This window comes from Gracilinanus agilis, chromosome 6 (genome assembly GCF_016433145.1).
Source record: "Gracilinanus agilis isolate LMUSP501 chromosome 6, AgileGrace, whole genome shotgun sequence".
Classification (NCBI taxonomy): Eukaryota; Metazoa; Chordata; class Mammalia; order Didelphimorphia; family Didelphidae; genus Gracilinanus; species Gracilinanus agilis.
Genome location: NC_058135.1, coordinates 79,432,512 through 79,450,761, shown reverse-complemented (window position 1 = coordinate 79,450,761; position 18,250 = coordinate 79,432,512). Strand labels below are relative to the sequence as shown.

At 38.0% G+C, this 18,250-nt stretch overlaps 1 protein-coding gene across 1 annotated transcript in view; it reads left to right on the top strand.

Moving 5' to 3' along the window:
- The first annotated feature begins 128 nt into the window (after positions 1-128).
- The window catches only part of WWC2 (WW and C2 domain containing 2), a 241,937-nt gene continuing 223,815 nt past the window's right edge, over positions 129-18,250 (top strand). Inside the window, exon 1 of the mRNA XM_044680083.1 lies at positions 129-295. Within this exon, the coding sequence (XP_044536018.1) occupies positions 165-295 (131 nt within the window). The 5' untranslated portion in view covers positions 129-164. The remainder of the gene's footprint in view (positions 296-18,250) is intronic.

Here is an 18,250-nt window from a genome sequence, read left to right as displayed (position 1 = left end):
CCCTGCCCCCCGCCCCCCGCCCCTCCACGAGCTGTGCCGTGTTGTGGGGTGCTGAGCCCGCTGCCCGCGGGGCTCCCGGGGCCGGGCCGTCTTTGCGTTCCCGCCCGGTGCCCCCTTCCGGCTCCCTATGGAGGAGCTGTACACAGGGGGGGCCGCCGACGACCATGCCTAGGAAAGCTGGGAATGGACAGCTGCCGCTCCCCCAGGGCTGGGAGGAGGCCAGGGACTACGACGGCAAGGTCTTCTACATCGACCACAACACCAAGAAGACCAGCTGGATCGACCCCCGGGACAGGTGGGGGGCGCGTGGGGAGCAGGGGCCGGGGAAACCCCGTCCCTGCCCCTCATCCTTCCCCAGCCTAACCTGCTGGCGGCGGGGTGGGGGTTGGGGGTGGGAGTCTAGAAGGCGTGAATGGTCAGCCGGCGGCGGCGGCGGTGTTTGTTGTCCGGGAGACCGGGCTGAAGCGGCTGCTGCCTAGTGCGGGGCGAGGTGCAGCGGGAGCCGGAGGGAACTGCTGGGAGGCTGGGGGTGGGTTTGAACCTGCGGGAAAGCCGGCGCTGGGGGAGCTTGTCGCCGCATCCGTGGCTCTTAGCAGAAGCTGCCTCGTGGAGGGATGAGCTACTAGGAGAGCCCTCTTTCCCTTGCCTGGGCCCCTCTTCCCACTCTCATTTAACCGGGAGTGGAGGTTGGGGGCGGGGGGTGACAGGGACGACGGACCTTAATGCCCTCTCTGGTGCAGAAAGGACGTTCTGAAGCAATCTCTCGTAGGCCATCCTGGACAGCCAGCTAGCCCTTCATTTAACCTGTCTCCTCTTGGACCAAAGGCTCTCGGAGTTGGGTGGAACTCCCCGAGTGCCGGGAGAAATGTCAGGCTGGGGTTTCTTGCCCTCTTCCTCCCTTGAGCTCCAAACAGTCACAAAGAGATTACGAGCCTGGGTGGGGGACAGAAGGCCGTTTCAGAGGAGGCTTTGCTTCCCAAAACAAAAGACCTGAAGTGGGGGATATGGGAAGCTGAGTTACCCAGGCTACCTGTAGACATCTCTGTCAGTAGTACTTCCTAACCACCAGCCCCTTCCCAAATAATTTATACAGTGAAGGGAGCCCAAGCCATCTCTTAGAAATTAGACTTTGGCAGTGAGTCTCTGCAGGAAAGATTAAGCCTAGGAAGATGGGTGTACACCCTTCGAAGAGAGTGTAATGTATACAGGTCAGTAGCTGGCTTGACTTGCACTACCTTCCCATTTTTGGAAATATAGACTCCATGCTTCATTACCTTATAGTGAGAAGCCTTTACTTTGAGACCTTGAACTGGGCAGTTTCTTTTATCTTTTAGATCTTGAAACGATTTTACTTTAGCCACGGTGGCTGAAGGAGACCTGTTGGTCTGTTAGGCTTAGAGAACCTAAAATAACATCTTCTAGCTACCACTCCATACCTTGGAGAAGCTTCTGCTTCTTCTTTGCCTGGAGATATAAAAGAGAAACAATATATGTGGATAGTTGTGTATGTATTTATATATCTAAGCCGTTTTGAAATTTCTCTTTTTTAAATAATGTTTATTCACATTTTGCATCTCTGACTCTTCTCCCTTTTTATTTTTTAAGAGTAAGTTGGTTAGTCTTAGAGTACCCCTTTGCCCATTGTAATAAAAATTATAAAACAGTAATCAGGAATAACTCAGCCCTTTTGGACTTTTACCTCTTTCTGAAATTTCTTCTTCAGTTATTTATGGAATGTGGTCAGAGAAGTTAATAACCAGACTCTTTAAATTGCTTCCCCTTCTAAAGTCCCTTCTTCAAGAGCTGAAGTAGAAACAGCCCCAGAATGTAGTTGCTCTTATCCTTCATACTGTAATTTACCACAGCCTCTAATTTATTACTCGTGAAGGCTATTAAAAGTGGTTATAAGAAAGTTATAAATGACATTATAAATTCATGGAACAATCCATGTTAAATTATCCATGAAGGTATCAGCTTAGGTTTCCCTGCTGAAAATTAGAAAAGGTCCTTGGGCAGGACCACAGAATTCTGCCTGCCTCTTGAATAGTGAAAGTTTTGACAAACATCACATCTTCTACAGGTCTCCCCATGCATATTAGGTATTGCCATAAACTTAACACTGTAAACCTGTCATTTGACTTACCCCATTGCACTTTGAAACTACTTAACAGATAGTAAATGTCAGCACTAATGTTATGCATGGAACTTCGTCATTGATGCACCTGTTTAAATATTTGCCTTCAACATTTGTGGGGTAGTTATTGCTTTTCTAATACTTGTAATTGTGGGTTATCGAAATTTCAGTAAATTCTTGAAATATTTGGATGTTTGCAGTCCCACTCCGCTTCAGTTTGCTCTTTAGATTTTATCTTTTTCTTTGTATTTACCAAAAAAAGATCACCAGAAAATTGTAATGCCTTTCAGTAAAGAAAATAGAAAGTGAAATATAATTATATGGTTAGGCTTATCTGTATCAATGCTTCTTAAACAAACTAAACATGTGTTATTTTAAATTGTTACTGGATCAGCAATTATCATGTATTTTATTGTCAGGAAAATAGGTAAACAATGTATCTTTTTGTCTGATGTGACTAAAAGCCAAAAAGCTGGTCCATATTATTTTAGTATCATGATGCTCAGGGGATATTGGACAGATATGACTACTTTACTAATACTTTTTGCTCTGTGAATATTAGGATTTTTTTAAAGCTCTTTTCTGAGGTGAGAGCAACACTGATATAATTTTAATTCCTGATTTAATTGTGTTTCTCTTTCAGGATAACTAACAAAGTGTCATTTTTGTTTAAACAGTGTAAGAGGTGGCATTTGTTGTAACTATCCTGTTAAGTGGCAGGCATCCCCAAAGTGCCTAGTATGTCCCAGGCACTGTGCTAGGTCTTGGGTATACAGATATTAAAATAAGATACTGCCTCAGCATACTGATGTTCTACGGGGATTGGGGTAGTAAATAAATACCACAAATATCTTTAAAATCAGTACATGGTCAGGGAGGGAATCAGAAAAGGCCCCTTGAAGGAAGTGTCTCTTGAATTGACCTTTAAAGGAAGCCAGGAGTTCCTAGGGGCAGATAGGAAGAATGTAATCATTCTAATGATGGGAATGGGGGACATCCTATATGTCCTTAGAGTAACAGCGAATAGGGCACTCAACTTGATAATTTATGAATTGGCTTAAATATTGTTTTTTGTACATTACATTTATGTACTAATGACTAATATGCTTCTAAATATTTTGAGCTGTTATTACAGCATAGGAACGTTCTATATGAGACCTGTACCCTAATTAATTTAGCCATTTCCCAATTGATAAGGATATCTATTTTATTTCCATTTGCTGCCACAAGAAAAGTGCTAGGTGCAGTGGATGCAGTGTAGCCCTGGGGTCAAGAAGACTTCTCTTCCTGAGTTCAAATCTGGCTTTAGACATTTCTTATAAGTGTGACCCTCATTTAACCCTGTTTGCCTCAGTTTCCTCATCTGTGAAATGAGGTGTAGAAGGAAATGGCCAACTACTCCAATATCTTTGTGAAGAAAACCCCAAGATAGAGTTGCATAGAGTCAGATATGACAAAAATTAGTATTTCATTGTATATGGAGCCTTTCTTTTTGCTATTGACTTTCTAAGGTATATTCTAAGTGGTTGAACTTCTGGGTCAGAAGTTATGGATACTCAGTCTACTTTATTTGCATGATTGCAGTTTGCTTTCTAGAATGATTTTACTGTTCACAGTTCCATCAGTGGTCCTGATCTTTCAGTTAGTTTGCTTCATCTCATTAACAAAAAGAATGAGGAGAACAGAACAGCTCTGTCAGAAATTTGCTGTCAATGTTTTTGATCATAAAGTAGAGGGGTGTCATACACATAGCAGTAACTTGCCCTAGTGAGGCCTCAAAGATTAAAAATGTAGAACCCAGGGGCAGCTGGGTAGCTTAGTGGATTGAGAGTCATGATTAGAGAGGGGAGGTCCTAGGTTCAAATCTGGCCTCAGACACTTCCCAGCCATGGGACCCTGGGCAAGTCACTTGGCCCCCATTTCCTACCCTTATGACTCTTTTGCCTTGGAACCAATACACAGTAATGACTCCAAGACACAAGGTAAAGGTTTTTTTAAAAAAATGTAGAACCTATCTGATTTTAGTGGGAAAGATGTTAACGCAAAATGAACATATGAACATGTGTGGTTTCCCAAGTCAATATGGGTTCCTGGGCTGCAAGGACTCCATATGTAACGTTTAGTGGCCCCTGTTTCTGTTTGAACTAGGCACTACTGATTTAATATCCTATTTTTGCAGGGGGAGTTTTATTGTAACAAGTGTATTCAGCGGGCAACTATTCTTGAGTGATGCTTTTTTGTAGACTCAACTTGAGCACTGGGTGCTAGAGATATAAAGATAAAAATTAAAGTCCCTGCCCTCAGGGTGCTTACATTTTACTGGGAGAAAACAACCTGTCCAGAGATAAGTATATATGAGATATACAGAGTGAAACAGGAGTCACTTCTTATTTGTAGTCCAGTGTACTCATTAGATAGTAAGACCCACAGATCAAAATGTTGAGAATTCGTATGAAAATAGATCTCAAACTCTGCAGAATAATAGTAATGATCAATGACTGCTACCACAAACAACCACATTCCAGAAATCCAAAACCTATTTAGCAGTCTTCAAGAAAGCCTTAAAAGACTTTGACAAAACTGCAGTTCTCATACTTCTCTTTGAACTGGCAGAGGATTCGTAGGCCACTTGCTGTCATGTTTCCAGGTACAAGACCATTGGGATGAGCCTGAGGAAAGGGAGAAGGTAGTACCTGATATGTGCTTTGAAAGAAGCTAGGGATTCTGTGAGGAGCAGATGAGAAGCAGATTGTTCTAGGATTCTGTAAGGGGCAGATTGTTCTAGGACCTGGGGTAAGACTGGGGCAAAGGCCTGGGGATGAAATGTCTTGTACAGGAAATAGCCAGGTCAGTTTGACTGAAAAGTCAAAAGAGTTTACAATAAATTTGGTAGATAAGTTGGATCTAGGTTGTGAAGAACATTAAATGTCTGACAGAAGTTTATATTTTGGCTTAATGACAATAGAGAACAATGGTAGCTTCTTAAGCAAAAAGTGAGTTAGTGACACTTAGGTTTGGGGAATATCAGTTTGATAACTATGGGGAAGATAGATTGCAGAGAAGTGAGACTAGGAGCAAAGGGGCAGGATTAAGAAACCATTGTATTAATAATGCAGGCAAATGTTCCACTGGGTATATTTGTAAGATCTTTTGAAGCCGATGGCTTCAGTCTAAATATTTGGTAGTTCCAAAACTGTTTTTATTGAACAAAAATGAATTTGAAATGTTTTGGGGTCAACTTTGCCCTCTGCCCAATCATAATTTTCTCACAACGACCCGTGTATCGCCTCATATTCCTTTCTGTTTAGATTGTTTGAGTCTTATGATTGCTTTGAGATTGTGGATTAGGACTGAACTGATTCTAGACAGTAAGAGTTTTTTTTTTTTTTAAAGGAATAATGGGACAGTTCTTTTTTTTTGTGCAGAAAATGGAAGTCATAACCTTCTCTAGTTTACCTTCATTTTAAATTCTTGTTGTTCAGTCCTTTTTAAGTTATATCTGCCTCTGTGACCTTACTTATTATTTTTTTTTTTGGCAAAGAAACTAGAGTTGTTTGCCATTTCCTTCTCTAGTTTGTTTTACAGATGAGGAAACTGAGGCAGAGTAAAGCGACTTGCCCAGCTGGATTCGAATTCATGAAGATGAGTTTTTCTTGATTCTAAGCCCACCGCTCCACCTACCTGCTAAGTACTATTCAGTGACAACAATTTTTACTATTTATAAAATCTGTTCTTCATTATAGAAAATGACTTCATATAGATACTGATATATATGGTGGGATATTTGATTTTCTTATTCTCCCTGTGGCTTGTGGATAGGGATTTAAATGTTGAGAGAATCTATTTGCTTACTTGTGGTGCTGGAGTTTTGTCATTATGCTGAGGCTTAGGTGAGTCAGGGTCCAAGAGCCATGGATTGCTGAGGGGACAGGTTGGTTGTCCAAAGCAGTTACTGGTATTACCAGATAGTGAACCAGCTTATGTAAACCTAATCCCTGGAATTACTCCAAGTAATTTTATATATAGTATTCAAATTATGCCAATAAAACCATCTTACAGGTTTTAGCCCTTTCGTTTGGGCTTTCAATAAGTAGGAACATTTTGATTTACCAATATTATTAAAAAAGAAAAAAATGAAGCAGTATATTTTTGGCGTCAGATGGGACCAGGTCAAATGTGTCAGTTACTTAAAACAACAAAAATGACTATGATCAGATTATAGAGAATAATTCTCCATTATTCAAAATATTTAAATGACAAGTATTCATTTCTGATGTATTTGTATGAATATAGTATTTGGAATGGAGAAACTCATTCAAAGTTTTATAACACTATAGGTGTTTATAATTCACAATTCTCATTTTTGACTTTTTTATACAGCCTTTTGAAAATTATTAGAACTCATTTAAAAACAAAAACAATACAATTTTCTATGAAGCACGAGGAGACTGATTTCTTGGCATTTAATATTATTTTATTGGAATTGTTTTAACATGCTAATATTCCATTATTTGGCATTTAATTTTTTGATTAAAAACCTGAGATTACATCTTTGTGAATTACTCTTTTACCTTTGATTCTTTAAAACTTCAATTTGATGAGTTTGTAAAGCACTTAATACTTTCAGAGAGATGTGATTTCATCAAAGTGAAATACTGTGCTGATCAAAAGCCCTCTAGCTTTTCAATGGACTTGATTGGTGAGACCAAAATGTAAATGGCCATTGATACTGCTGATGAACTTCTTTAAGCAGTTGACAAGGAAGTTAAATGTCTGACGCACAATGTTCAGTGCTATGAGTTGTTTTAGAAATTAAATGAATTAGAATGATGAAATGATTTTAGATGCTAGTTCCTTATATCCTTACTATGAAAAAAGAGCACAGGATTTGAAGATCATGGTTCAAATTTGAACTCTTACCATTGTTGGTTGGTTGGCTGATTGTCATTGCCCTGTACCAAAATGACCTCATTGGATGATGTCTTTTGACTGGAACATAAATTAGATTGAAGTGAGGCAGAGTTTCATGAAGTCATTTGCCTCAATCTCTGTTCCAGAGTCATTGAAGTCCAGTGGCCAATACAGAAGTCAAGAACTGTTGATAGCTCTACTGTATGATCATAGGCAAGTCTGTTGTAATTTTTCAGAGTCTGTTTCATCATAATATCCTTATGGGTTAGACATTGCAAGTATTATTTCTATTTTACACTGGAAAAATGCTTATGAAACATAAACCCTCTATGTAAATCTGGATTTTTTTTTTGTGTGTGTGTGGTCATAATATGTTTGGAAAGTATATTTTTATATCAAGGGATGTTGCCAATGTGAAGAAATTGATGGTGTTTTACTTTTCTGAGTCTAAGAGGAGCTGTGATACATGATGATAGGACTTGATGACATTTGTTCTATTTTGGCCTGGAATAGTACTTTAACCACATCTGCTCAGTAGGAAAAATGACCTTGGAAGTATGCAAGATTGGGATGCTTGTGAGAGACCTTTGGTATATGGTCTAATAACATATTATTAATGGTAGACATTAATTATTAAATTAAATTAGTGTATTATTAAAGTGTAGAAAATGCAAGGAGGAGCTCAATAGCTCTAGTTAATTTGGGAATTATTTATGAAATATCTTATGTTGAAGGCATAATGCTAATATATTTGATAATATCAAAAATGTTTAAGTCTTTGAAAAACTAACATTTATTGACAATTTCTCTGATTTCCTTCTACCCATTCATTTGGTGTCCTAGCCCATTTTCTATTTCTCTTCTAAAAAGGTCTACTTGATTTGTTAAAAATTTAGTGTTTTGCTGATACCTTTTATTTTTAATAGATTGATTTTATTGATGATGTGAATGATATCAATAATATTGATAGTTTCTGTTCTCATGGCACCTAGATTTCTTGTCTCCTTCTCTCCTTTCAAAGAGCTATCCATAGAATGCAAAAGTTTTTAAAGGAAAAAAGAGGAAGAAGAGAAAAAAGTCAGCCAACTTGATCTATGTATTAATAAAAATTGACTTTATATGCAAACTCCCACACCTGGGGATCCTTCTCTTTTGCAAAAGGGAAATAAAATGTCTTCTTTCTTCCTTGGGTTGGAACTTCTTCTTTGTAATTTGCCAACATTTGTTTTCAGTTGTTTTATGGTTCTTTCTATTTGCATCATTGTACTCATTGTGTATCTATTTTTCTTGACTTTGTTTACTTCACTTAGCATCTGTTAATATAACTTCTCTGTATTAATTATATCCATTCTTTCCATATCAAGCATTTCTCAACATTTGCTTAGCCATTTTTCAATTGATGAGGATTGACTTTCTTTGCTACCACAAAAAATGCTGCTATTGATATTTCATTACATATGGAGTCTAGTCTTTTTGCCTAGGGGGTTTATATCTGGGATAGATTCCAAGTAGTTGAGTTTCTGGTTCAAAGGTTATAAACACTTAATCTGCTTAATTTTCACAATTCAAAATTTTTCCAAAATGATTTTTACTATCCCCAGCTTCACAAATAGTGTGCCTGCTTCTTATCTATAGCCTCTCCAACATGGATTATTCTCATTTTTTGTCAGCCTTGTCGTTGTGAGCCAAAGTATCAGGATTGTTTTGATTTGTACCTCTTTACAGTTAGTGATTTAGAATATCCTTTTATATTGTTATTCAGAGTTTAAAGTTTTTTTGAGTACTATTTGTTCATGTTCTTTGTCCACTTATCTGTTGGGGAATAGCTTTTGGTTGTGGAGTTCTGTTAGGATTCAGAAGAATTTGGTCTGACATCTTATTGTACCCTAATTTCCTCAAGATACTTTCCAGTTTTCCTAACAGTTCTTATCAAGTAGGGAGTTCTTTCCTAAGTAATTTGTATTTTGTAGTATGTTGAACACTGAGTTATTCGGTTCCATTTTTTCTGATTCTCTCCAGCCTAACTACATTTCTCTTCTGTAGTATGTCCTTTAGTGTTCCATTATTACACTTTGCTTTTCATATTTAAATGTTTCCCTCGGTTTCTGTTTTTACATTTTTAAACCAATACCAACTTTTTTTTTTTTTGATGAGTGCTGCTTTATAATATAGTTCAGGTGTAGAAGTGTTATTCCTCATTCATTTCTACTCTTTTAAATTATATTCCTTGATATTCTTCCTCTTGTTTTTCCAACTAAGTATTGCTATTTTATTGAGTTTTACAAAGTATTCCTTTGTTAGTTTGATCGGTATAGCTTGAAAATGCCACTGGTATAGCAATTACTTCGGTGGTATAGTAAAAATGATGATCCTATGCACTAAATATTCTCCATCCATTTATGTCTCTATTTATTAAAGGAAATTTTTAAAATTTAATCTATACAGGTATTAAATGTGCTTTGATAGATTGGGCTGTCAATATTTTATGCAGTTTCTAATTATTGTGAATGTCATTTTCCTTTCTATTATTTCCTCTTGGATTTTGTTATTGCTAAATAGAAACACTGTTGATTTTTTTCCCCCCTGGGTTTATTTTGAAGGCTACGACTTTGCCAAAGCTGTTACTTGTCTCAATTAATATTTTTTTCTGATTTTCTAGGATTTTTTAGGGAATTTGTTGGAAAGCCAACAAAAAAGAAATAGCTTTGCCTTCTTTCTGACTTTCTGAGCACTTTTATGTTTATTCTTTTGCCATTTTTATTGCTAGCATTTCTAGAATGATATCAAATAATGACATAGAGAATAGGCATCCTTGCTTTATTACTGTATTTGTTGGGAATACTTCTAGTATTACTATTGCCTGTGAGGTTTGCTTTTAGTTTTGCTTTTTGTTGTTGTTGATTGACATTGTAGCCAGTTGGCATAACAGAGAAACCGTTAAGCCAAATGATTGGCAAAATGACAGTGGCTAACAGAGAGTGTGCAATATTTTACATTCTTTCTCTCCAACCTTACTACAGAGATGTGTTTTACATCTGTTCTCTAGTACTAAGATTGGGCATTGCAATTGATCCAAATTCACCTGCCTTTTACTGTTTTCAATGACTTTATTGTAGTTATTATATACATTTTGCTTTTCTGATTCTGCTTTCCTTGTTCTGCATCAATTCATACATCTCACTGTGTTTCTTTGGATGCCTCATCTTCGTTGTAACCTATGGTGCAGTATTGCTTCATTCGTTCAACTGTTCTTCAACTAATGACAACCTGTTTTGTTTCCAGTGTTTTTGCTTCAGCAAAAAGTTTTCTTATGAATTTACTGGTAAACGTGAGTCTTTCTATCATTGGCTTCATTGGGATACCAAGTATTGCATCAAGTCCCTATACTATGTACGAAGGACACTCTGTTTATCTATATGTAATCTTAGTGATTCGACACCTTCTAGAATCACTATTTTATTAAAAGCCTTCAATCCTCTCTCACCAGTTGTTGTTCAGTTGAGTCCAAATCTGTGACTTCATAGCACCCGGGTCCTTGTATCCTCTGTTGCCTCAAAAAAGTCTGTCTGTGCTCATGTTTCTTGCTTCCATGACACCATCTATCTATTCCCAGGGTACTTAGCTTTATTTTCCTGGTAGTGGCAATGGGTGGGCAATTGTTACTGATGATATGTGGGAAAGTGAATCCTTTCTGTACAAGGATTGCTTCCTTGGACTAGGGCTTCAAGGCAGTCTGAAAGCTGACTTGCTTCGGTTTGGAGAACTGCTGTTTTCAGGACTTTGATGATTGCCAGCCTCATTTCCTGCTATGTTCCAAGTAAGTTGTGTGTACTTTCTTGATATTGGCTTCCATCCTTCTGTCCTACTGCTTCCATCTCTCCATGTCTAATTCTTACCTTTATTTCAAGGCCCTGCTCAAATACTGTCTCTTCCACAAAGCTTCAAGCTACACTCTGAGTTCACTACACTTCTAAAATTACTTCACATTATTCCCCTTCACTGATTCTTTGTTCCAGCAGAATGGATGTCTAGCTGTTCCTTACTCCCCAGAGCATCCTCTAGGTATGGAATATTGTCAGTTCTCATCTCTCCTTGGATCCAGTTTAGTCTTTGTCTTCTCTTGGCTCAGCTCAGCAGCCACCTCTTTTTGGAAACCTTCCCTGATTGGAGGTCTGGAGGGGTCCTAGAGGTCATTTTTGCTAGTTATGAGGATTCTTTTTCCCTTTCTTTCCTTCTGTTTACTTGGTTACATATATATGTGTGTGTGTGTGTGTGTGTGTGTGTGGTGTGTATGTGTGTGTGTGTGTGTGTGTGTAAATATCTATACATGTGTTTTATCTCTGTATTATAAAAGGGATTTGGTAAAATGCCTTCTTTACCTATTTTCCCAAGTAATTTATATAGTATTTGGACTAATTTTTGTTCTTTAAATGTTTGATAGAATTCATTTGTGAATCCATCTGGCCCTGGGGATATTTTCTTAGGGAGTTCATTAATGGCTTGTTCAGTTTCTTTTTTTAAGATGGGATTAAGTATTTCTTCTTCTGGTAATCTGGGCAGTTTATATTTTTGTAAACATTCATCCATTTCACTTTGATTACATATTTTGGGTCTGAAGAGAGCTTGGGTCCTTGAGGGCAACAACTGTTTTGGCTTGGGGTTCTCAGCATCTAGAGATGGGTCTTGAGAGGAGTTTGGGGGTAAGGTGTGTACACCTATGATTTCATGGTGGATGGAACATTTTCTGAGAAGAATGCTTTGTAACTTATAGTCTTGGCATAGCCTTGGGCACTCAAATGTTAAGTCTGTGTTATTAGAATCTGGGGACCTGAACTCAGGTTTTCCTGACCCAGATGACTCTACCCACTACGCCAGGCTGCCATAGTAGGCACCTAAATTTTGACAAATTGAATCGCATTGACTCTAGGCTACCTTGTATTATTTATGTACCTGTCTTATCTCCCTCAGTATAGTGTAATCTTCTTCTCCATTCTGAATGGAGTCCCTGTCACAGAGTAAGCTCCAGCAAAAGTTCGCTGAGTGAAATGAAGCGTTCCTGCTTTCCATAAATTGCCTTGTTTACCAACATCAGCTTAAGCCACCTGATGACTTTTAGGATGACAACATCTACACAAGTGATTCCTTTTAACGGAAGAGCACACCAAGGCAATAGGATATTTTGGAGACCTGAAGACATTTCTTTGTCTCTTGGATTGTAGTGATCTTTATTACTGTGTGTTTCTCAAGCTCATACCTTTCTGTTGTGGTCAGGGCAGGGGTGGAGCAGGGAGGGTCTTAGACCTAGATGGAGCCTTCTGACTTAGGCTGGAAGGGTCCTTATTCATTAGCCCAGTCAGATTACACATCTGTCAACTATTAGGTTATCCCCAATCTCTGCCAAACATAAGAGGGGAAATGAACAAACATTTATTAAGCACCCACTGTGTGATAAATGCTTTTACACGTATTCCCTCCTTTTTCAGGTAGAAGTTATACAAATTTCCTAATGGAATGTTGGTACTTTACAAAATTTTAAGGTTGATGGGGTCATTTGGAATATATTGTGAAAAATTCTGTATCTTAATTGAATATTAGACTTTACAAAGTTTTAAGATCAATGAGGGCATTTGGACAAGATTAGTGAAAAATTCTCTTATCTTTCCTACCAGAAACTTTGTTGAGGAGCCTTAAAACTTCCAGTTGATAGATGACCAATGGTACATTTAAAGAGTTTTTCTTTTTCCCTTTGAGCCCCCAAAATGTTTTTTAAAATAGATGTGGTTTATGGCAAGGGACTACTTGAGAAGGTAATTTGGTTTTTAAATAATTAAAACTCAATATAAAGGTAACAATGATCTGCCTTTAACATACCACCTTGAACATGACTGATCTCTGAAACTAATTAGGGGGGCAGCTAGGTGGCACAATGGATAGAATACCATGACTGGTGTCAGGAGGACTTAAGTTCAAATCTGGCTTCAGACATTTTCTAGCTGTGTGACCTCGGGCAAGTCACCTAACCTTTGCCCTTTTTTTTTTTTTTTTTAACAGTTGTCATTAAGAAAGTAAGGGTTTAAAAGAAATTAAAAGAAACTAATTAGGGTCTGGCCTAGATGGGAGACTAAGTGGAAATACTAGTTTGTGGTAAGCTTTTCTACTTGGTGGTAGCATGGCTACTTTGGAGTCAGAGGACCCGGGTTCAAAGATCATCTGACTCTTAGTACCTGTGATATCTTAGACAAGTCACTTCATCTCCTTTGACCTCCATTTCCTTACTTATAAAATAAAGGGGATTAGACTAGATGGCCTTTGAGATCCCTCTCAATTCTAGATCCAGAATCTGATGATGTTTTCCCATTATAGTCAGTTAAGTGGTTCCTGGTCTTGATTTGACATTTAAAGATCTAAATAATTACTGAAGCCTTTAACTTTGTTACAGGGACTAATAATTTCAAGAATATAAGAACCATCTGTAAATTTGAAGAATATTCTCTTCTTCTCATGCTAACTAAATTAATTTTTTAGTGTCATGTTGTATGTAAGCGAAAAGATTATGTTAGAATTCATAAGGTGGGCAATTTTCCCATTTTTCTATTCCCAAACACTACACTAACCCTCCCGGTATACTTTTTTTTTTTTTTAAAATCCTTGCCTTCTGCCTTAGAACCAATACTATACGATGTATTGGTTCTAAGGCAGAAGAGTGGTAAGGACTAGGCAGTGGGAGTTAAGTGACTTGCCCAGGATCACACAGCTAGGAAGTGTCTGAGGCCAGATTTGAACCCAGGACCTCCCATCTCTAGGCCTTGCTCTCAATTCACTGAGCTATCCAGCTGCCCCCAATCCTGGTATACTTTTGAGATACTTTGAAGGGACGTTTTCCTCTTGGGATGTCATGGAATGTTTCAGAGTTTGAATTGAAGCCACACTTTAAAAAAAATGTGTCTTTTATGTTTGCATTTTTCCCTTTTTAAATTTAGAATATTTTTCCATGGTTACATGATTCATAACCCCCACCCCAACATACACACACTCTTCCCTCTCCCTTCCTGAATCCGACAAGCAGTTCCACTGGGTTATACATGTATCATTGTTCAAAACCTATTTCCATGTTATTCATATCTGCAGTAGAGTGATCTTTTAACAGCAAAACCCCAATCATATCCCCATCACATTACATGGTCGATCACATATTTTTCTAATGCATTTCTGTTCCCACAGTTCTTTCTCTGGATGTGTTTAGTGTTCTTTCTTACAAGTTCCTCTGAATTGTCCTGGGTCACTGAATTGCTGCTAGTACAGAAGTCCATTACATTCGATTGTACCACAGTGTATCTTCTGTGTACAATGTTCTCCTGGTTCTTCTCCTTTCACTCTGCATCACTTCCTGGAGGTCTTTCCAGTTCACATGGAATTCCTCCAGTTTATTATTCCTTTTAGCACAATAGTATTCCATCACTATATGTTTACATTTTAAAAAAAACTATTAATAAGTTTGATGCTTTTGGAATCAGGAAAAATAGTATTCTCTGAGGTGTATTTCCTTGAATGTAGTGAGTAGTGTCTGTAGTAGTAAGAACAAGGTAGAGAGGGAAGTTTTGGGGATGGCTTTCTGAATTAGGAAGCATAGGAATGTTTTAATAGCAGTAAGAGAAAAATGAGTGCAGCGCGAGTTGACAAGGGCATTAGGGTTTTACCACTATTTTTAAGTTGGGTATGAACTTGTTTTTGCTTTGGGGAAGGATCTTGAATTATAAGGGAATTTTGATATCATTTTAGTCTTCGAAAAATAATTGCCATATTTGTTAAAATTTTTTTTCTTTTAAATTGGAGTATGTGAAGAGGAGAGAATAAATGTTTATTAACTGAAAAATAAAGGAGAATGAAAGATTTTCTTTATGGCATTTTTGTAGAAATGAACAAATTTGTTTTTAGAAGTTGAAAGATGTTTTGATATGGATTTTATTAGTCTGTTTTCCTTTCCTTTCCTTTTTTCACCCCCTCCTAGAGTGGTTGTGGTTGTATTGGGCTTTGAGCCCTGAATGCTAGCTATAACAGAAGTAAAATGTGTTGAGTTAGAGTCTAGAGAGAAATGTGTGCCATGAATTGCTTAAAATCCTTGCTTCAATAACAAATTGTAGAATATTATATACCTTACTGACATTTTTCTGGTCCAGGCAAAAGGATTTATTAAACAGTATAGATATCCAGTAAAGTTATAAAATAGTAGATTAAATTGTACTCAATTATTTTATTGGCATGTAGTTTCATTTAAAGTACAATTTGGATCTCATTCTCAGTTTCTCCTCCTTTTTAAAAATAGCCCTTACCTTTTATCTTAGAATTGGTATTGGTTCCAAGGCAGAAGAGTGATAAGGGCTAGGCAGTGGGGGTCAGGTGACTTGCAAGGGTCTGAGACCAGATCTGAACCGAGGACCTCTTGTCTCTAGGCCTGGCTCTCAATTCACTGTGCTGCTTAGCTGCCCTGCTCCTCCATTTTTAATGGAGATAAAGGAAAAGTTGTCAAACTTTCCCGTCTTTAATTATAGAAATAAAGGCATGTGCATGTAAAATGTATCTTTGCTAGATGCTGTTACTGGACTAGAATGGGACATTTGGTTAGTGGCGTTCTTGACCTATCAATAATTCTATGGGACTATGAGTTTGTTTGACTTTACCCTTTGTCCAATTGTCCTAATTGTCCCCTGTTCTCTTTGGCGGAAATAGATTATTTGCTTTCTTTCTCTCCTCCTTTCCCCCTTCCCCCTGCCTTTTCGCTTAGTGCTACATCAAATTGCATTGGATTGTACTTTTATGAACAATATTTAACTTGGCTAAATGTTTAACAAAACAAGTAAAGGCCTAGTTTGCAATTGCAGAACCATGGACAACAAAGTTAACTCAGTTGTTTAAAGTCCCTTTACCTTCTTTCTTTTTTTCCTCAAGGAAAAAAAAAATTGAACATATACCAAATTAACTCCTCCTCTCTCCTACCATATGCCCAAGCCCTTCTCTCCACTTCCTTATTGTTGCCAAGGTACACTACCCATCTTCCTCATAATCAGAGCTAGCATTCCATTGTGTTTCCGTCTACAGGTGCCATAAAAGGTTTTACTGATGCTTCATAATTAAAGATATATAGTTTTGTGTTTGATATCACTCCTCATTTCATCGATTTCCCTGGCCTCCAAACATCCCTTTCATCTCTCCATTCCCTTAGCCACCACCCTAACTGATGTTCTCTTCCATTTTCACCTGGACTACTGTAGTAACCTCCTATTTTGATGTCCTTATTCCTGGGCTATAGTAGTAACCTCCTGCTTTGATATCCTTGCTTTTCTCTCCAATTTATCTTCTACACACCTCCCAAATTCATCTTCCCAAAGCATAGGGGAGGACTCTGTCACTTCTTCTACTTTAGAAATCCCATGGGCTCTCAATTGCTTCTGCTATAAAATACTGTATTTAAGCTTTCTTTTTGGATGTTCGAAGCCCTTCCTAGTTTAGCTCCAGTACCTGCAATTCCAGGCTTTTGTACATTTTTCTTGGTTCAGGCCAGATTGGCTTGTTTGCTGTTCCCTGTGTAGATGTTTGTCCCCTCACAGGTTGCATTCTACTGCTCACATATCTGGAAGATACTCTTCCCTTCAGCTCTGCTTCTTGGGATTTCTGGCTTCCTACAAGGTTCAGCTCAAGTGCTACATCCTTAAAAAGTCTATCCTGATTTCCTATCCCCATTTGTTAGTGTCTCTCCCCCTCCCAACTTCCCTGTGTTAACTTTTTTTTTTTTTGAAACCCTAAGCAAGTCGCTTAACCTTCATCTTCATTTGTTAAATGAGGATGACAATAGGATCCACTTTGCAGGGTTGTTGTGGAGGTCAACATTTTTTTCATTTATTAAAATTTTCAAAATTAATTCCCACATAAGTTTTCCATAGCTACATGATTCATATTGTCTCCTTCCCTCCTGACAAACAATTCAGTCTGGGTTATACATGAGTTATCACATAAAACATTGTGGAGATCAAATTAGATATAATAATTGTAAAGCACTTTACACAGTGCCTGGCCCATAGTAGGCACTATATAAGTGGTAGCTATTTTGATGATGATGATGATGATGATAGAATACCACAACCAGACCCTGAAACCCAAGCTGGAATGATTATTTGTACTGTCTGTGCTCAAGGACTGGAGGTGCTAAGAGGTGTAAGCAGTGAAGTTTTCTGATTTGATTAAATGGTGCTTGCTTTCTTACTTTGTGTTTTTGTCTTCTTATATTGTGTATTTGATTTTGATGACTCTTTTTTTAAGCCCTTACCTTTTCTCTTAGAATCAATATTCAGTTTCTATCTGTTCCAAAGCAGAAGAGTGATAAGGGCTAGGTAGTGGGGGTTAAGTGACTTTCCTCAGGATCACAAAGCTAGGAAGTGTGATTTGAACCCAGGACCTCCCATCTCTAGGCCTGGCTCTCAATCCATTGAGCCACCCAGCTACCCCTATTTTAATATATTTTTGTATTCACTTATCTGTATATGTCTTATTTTTCCCCAACAGAACAGAAGTTGCTTGAAGGCAGAGATAGTTTGTTTTTGCATTTGTGTCTATCTGCAAAGACATTGTCTACCTTCTGAATAATGGCTACCTATTAGCTAGCATTTATGTAGTACTTTACAAATATTACTGCATTTAATTCTAATAACTACTCTCTGAGGTAAGTGCTATTATCCTCATTTTACAGATGAAGAAACTGAGGTAAGTGACTTTCTCAGGGTCACACAGCTAGTAAACATGAGGCAGGGCTTTCTGACTCTGCCCACCTGCCTAAATTATATCTTTGTTCTTATTCACTCATTCAGCAAACACTTAAAAAGCTCCTACTATGTGTCAGACACTGTTTTGTGCACTAGAAATATAAAGGCATTTGTATTCTGTTCTGTACAGGATTGGAGTAGGGAGCATTATATACAGAGAAAATTCAATAGGAAATATATACAAAGTGACTTCCCTGGTAGGAAGACTTCTAGGAACTGAGGGGTAAAGAGTCTTCCTATAGGAGGTGGCGCTTGAACTGAGGAATGAAGAAAGCTTGGTATTCTGGGAGGTGGAAGAGAAGAGGGAGGTGCATTCTAGGTATTTACCTGTGTAAAGGCATGAAAACAGGATATGGGCTGTCATGGAGGAGGATGAGCAAGCAGACTAGTT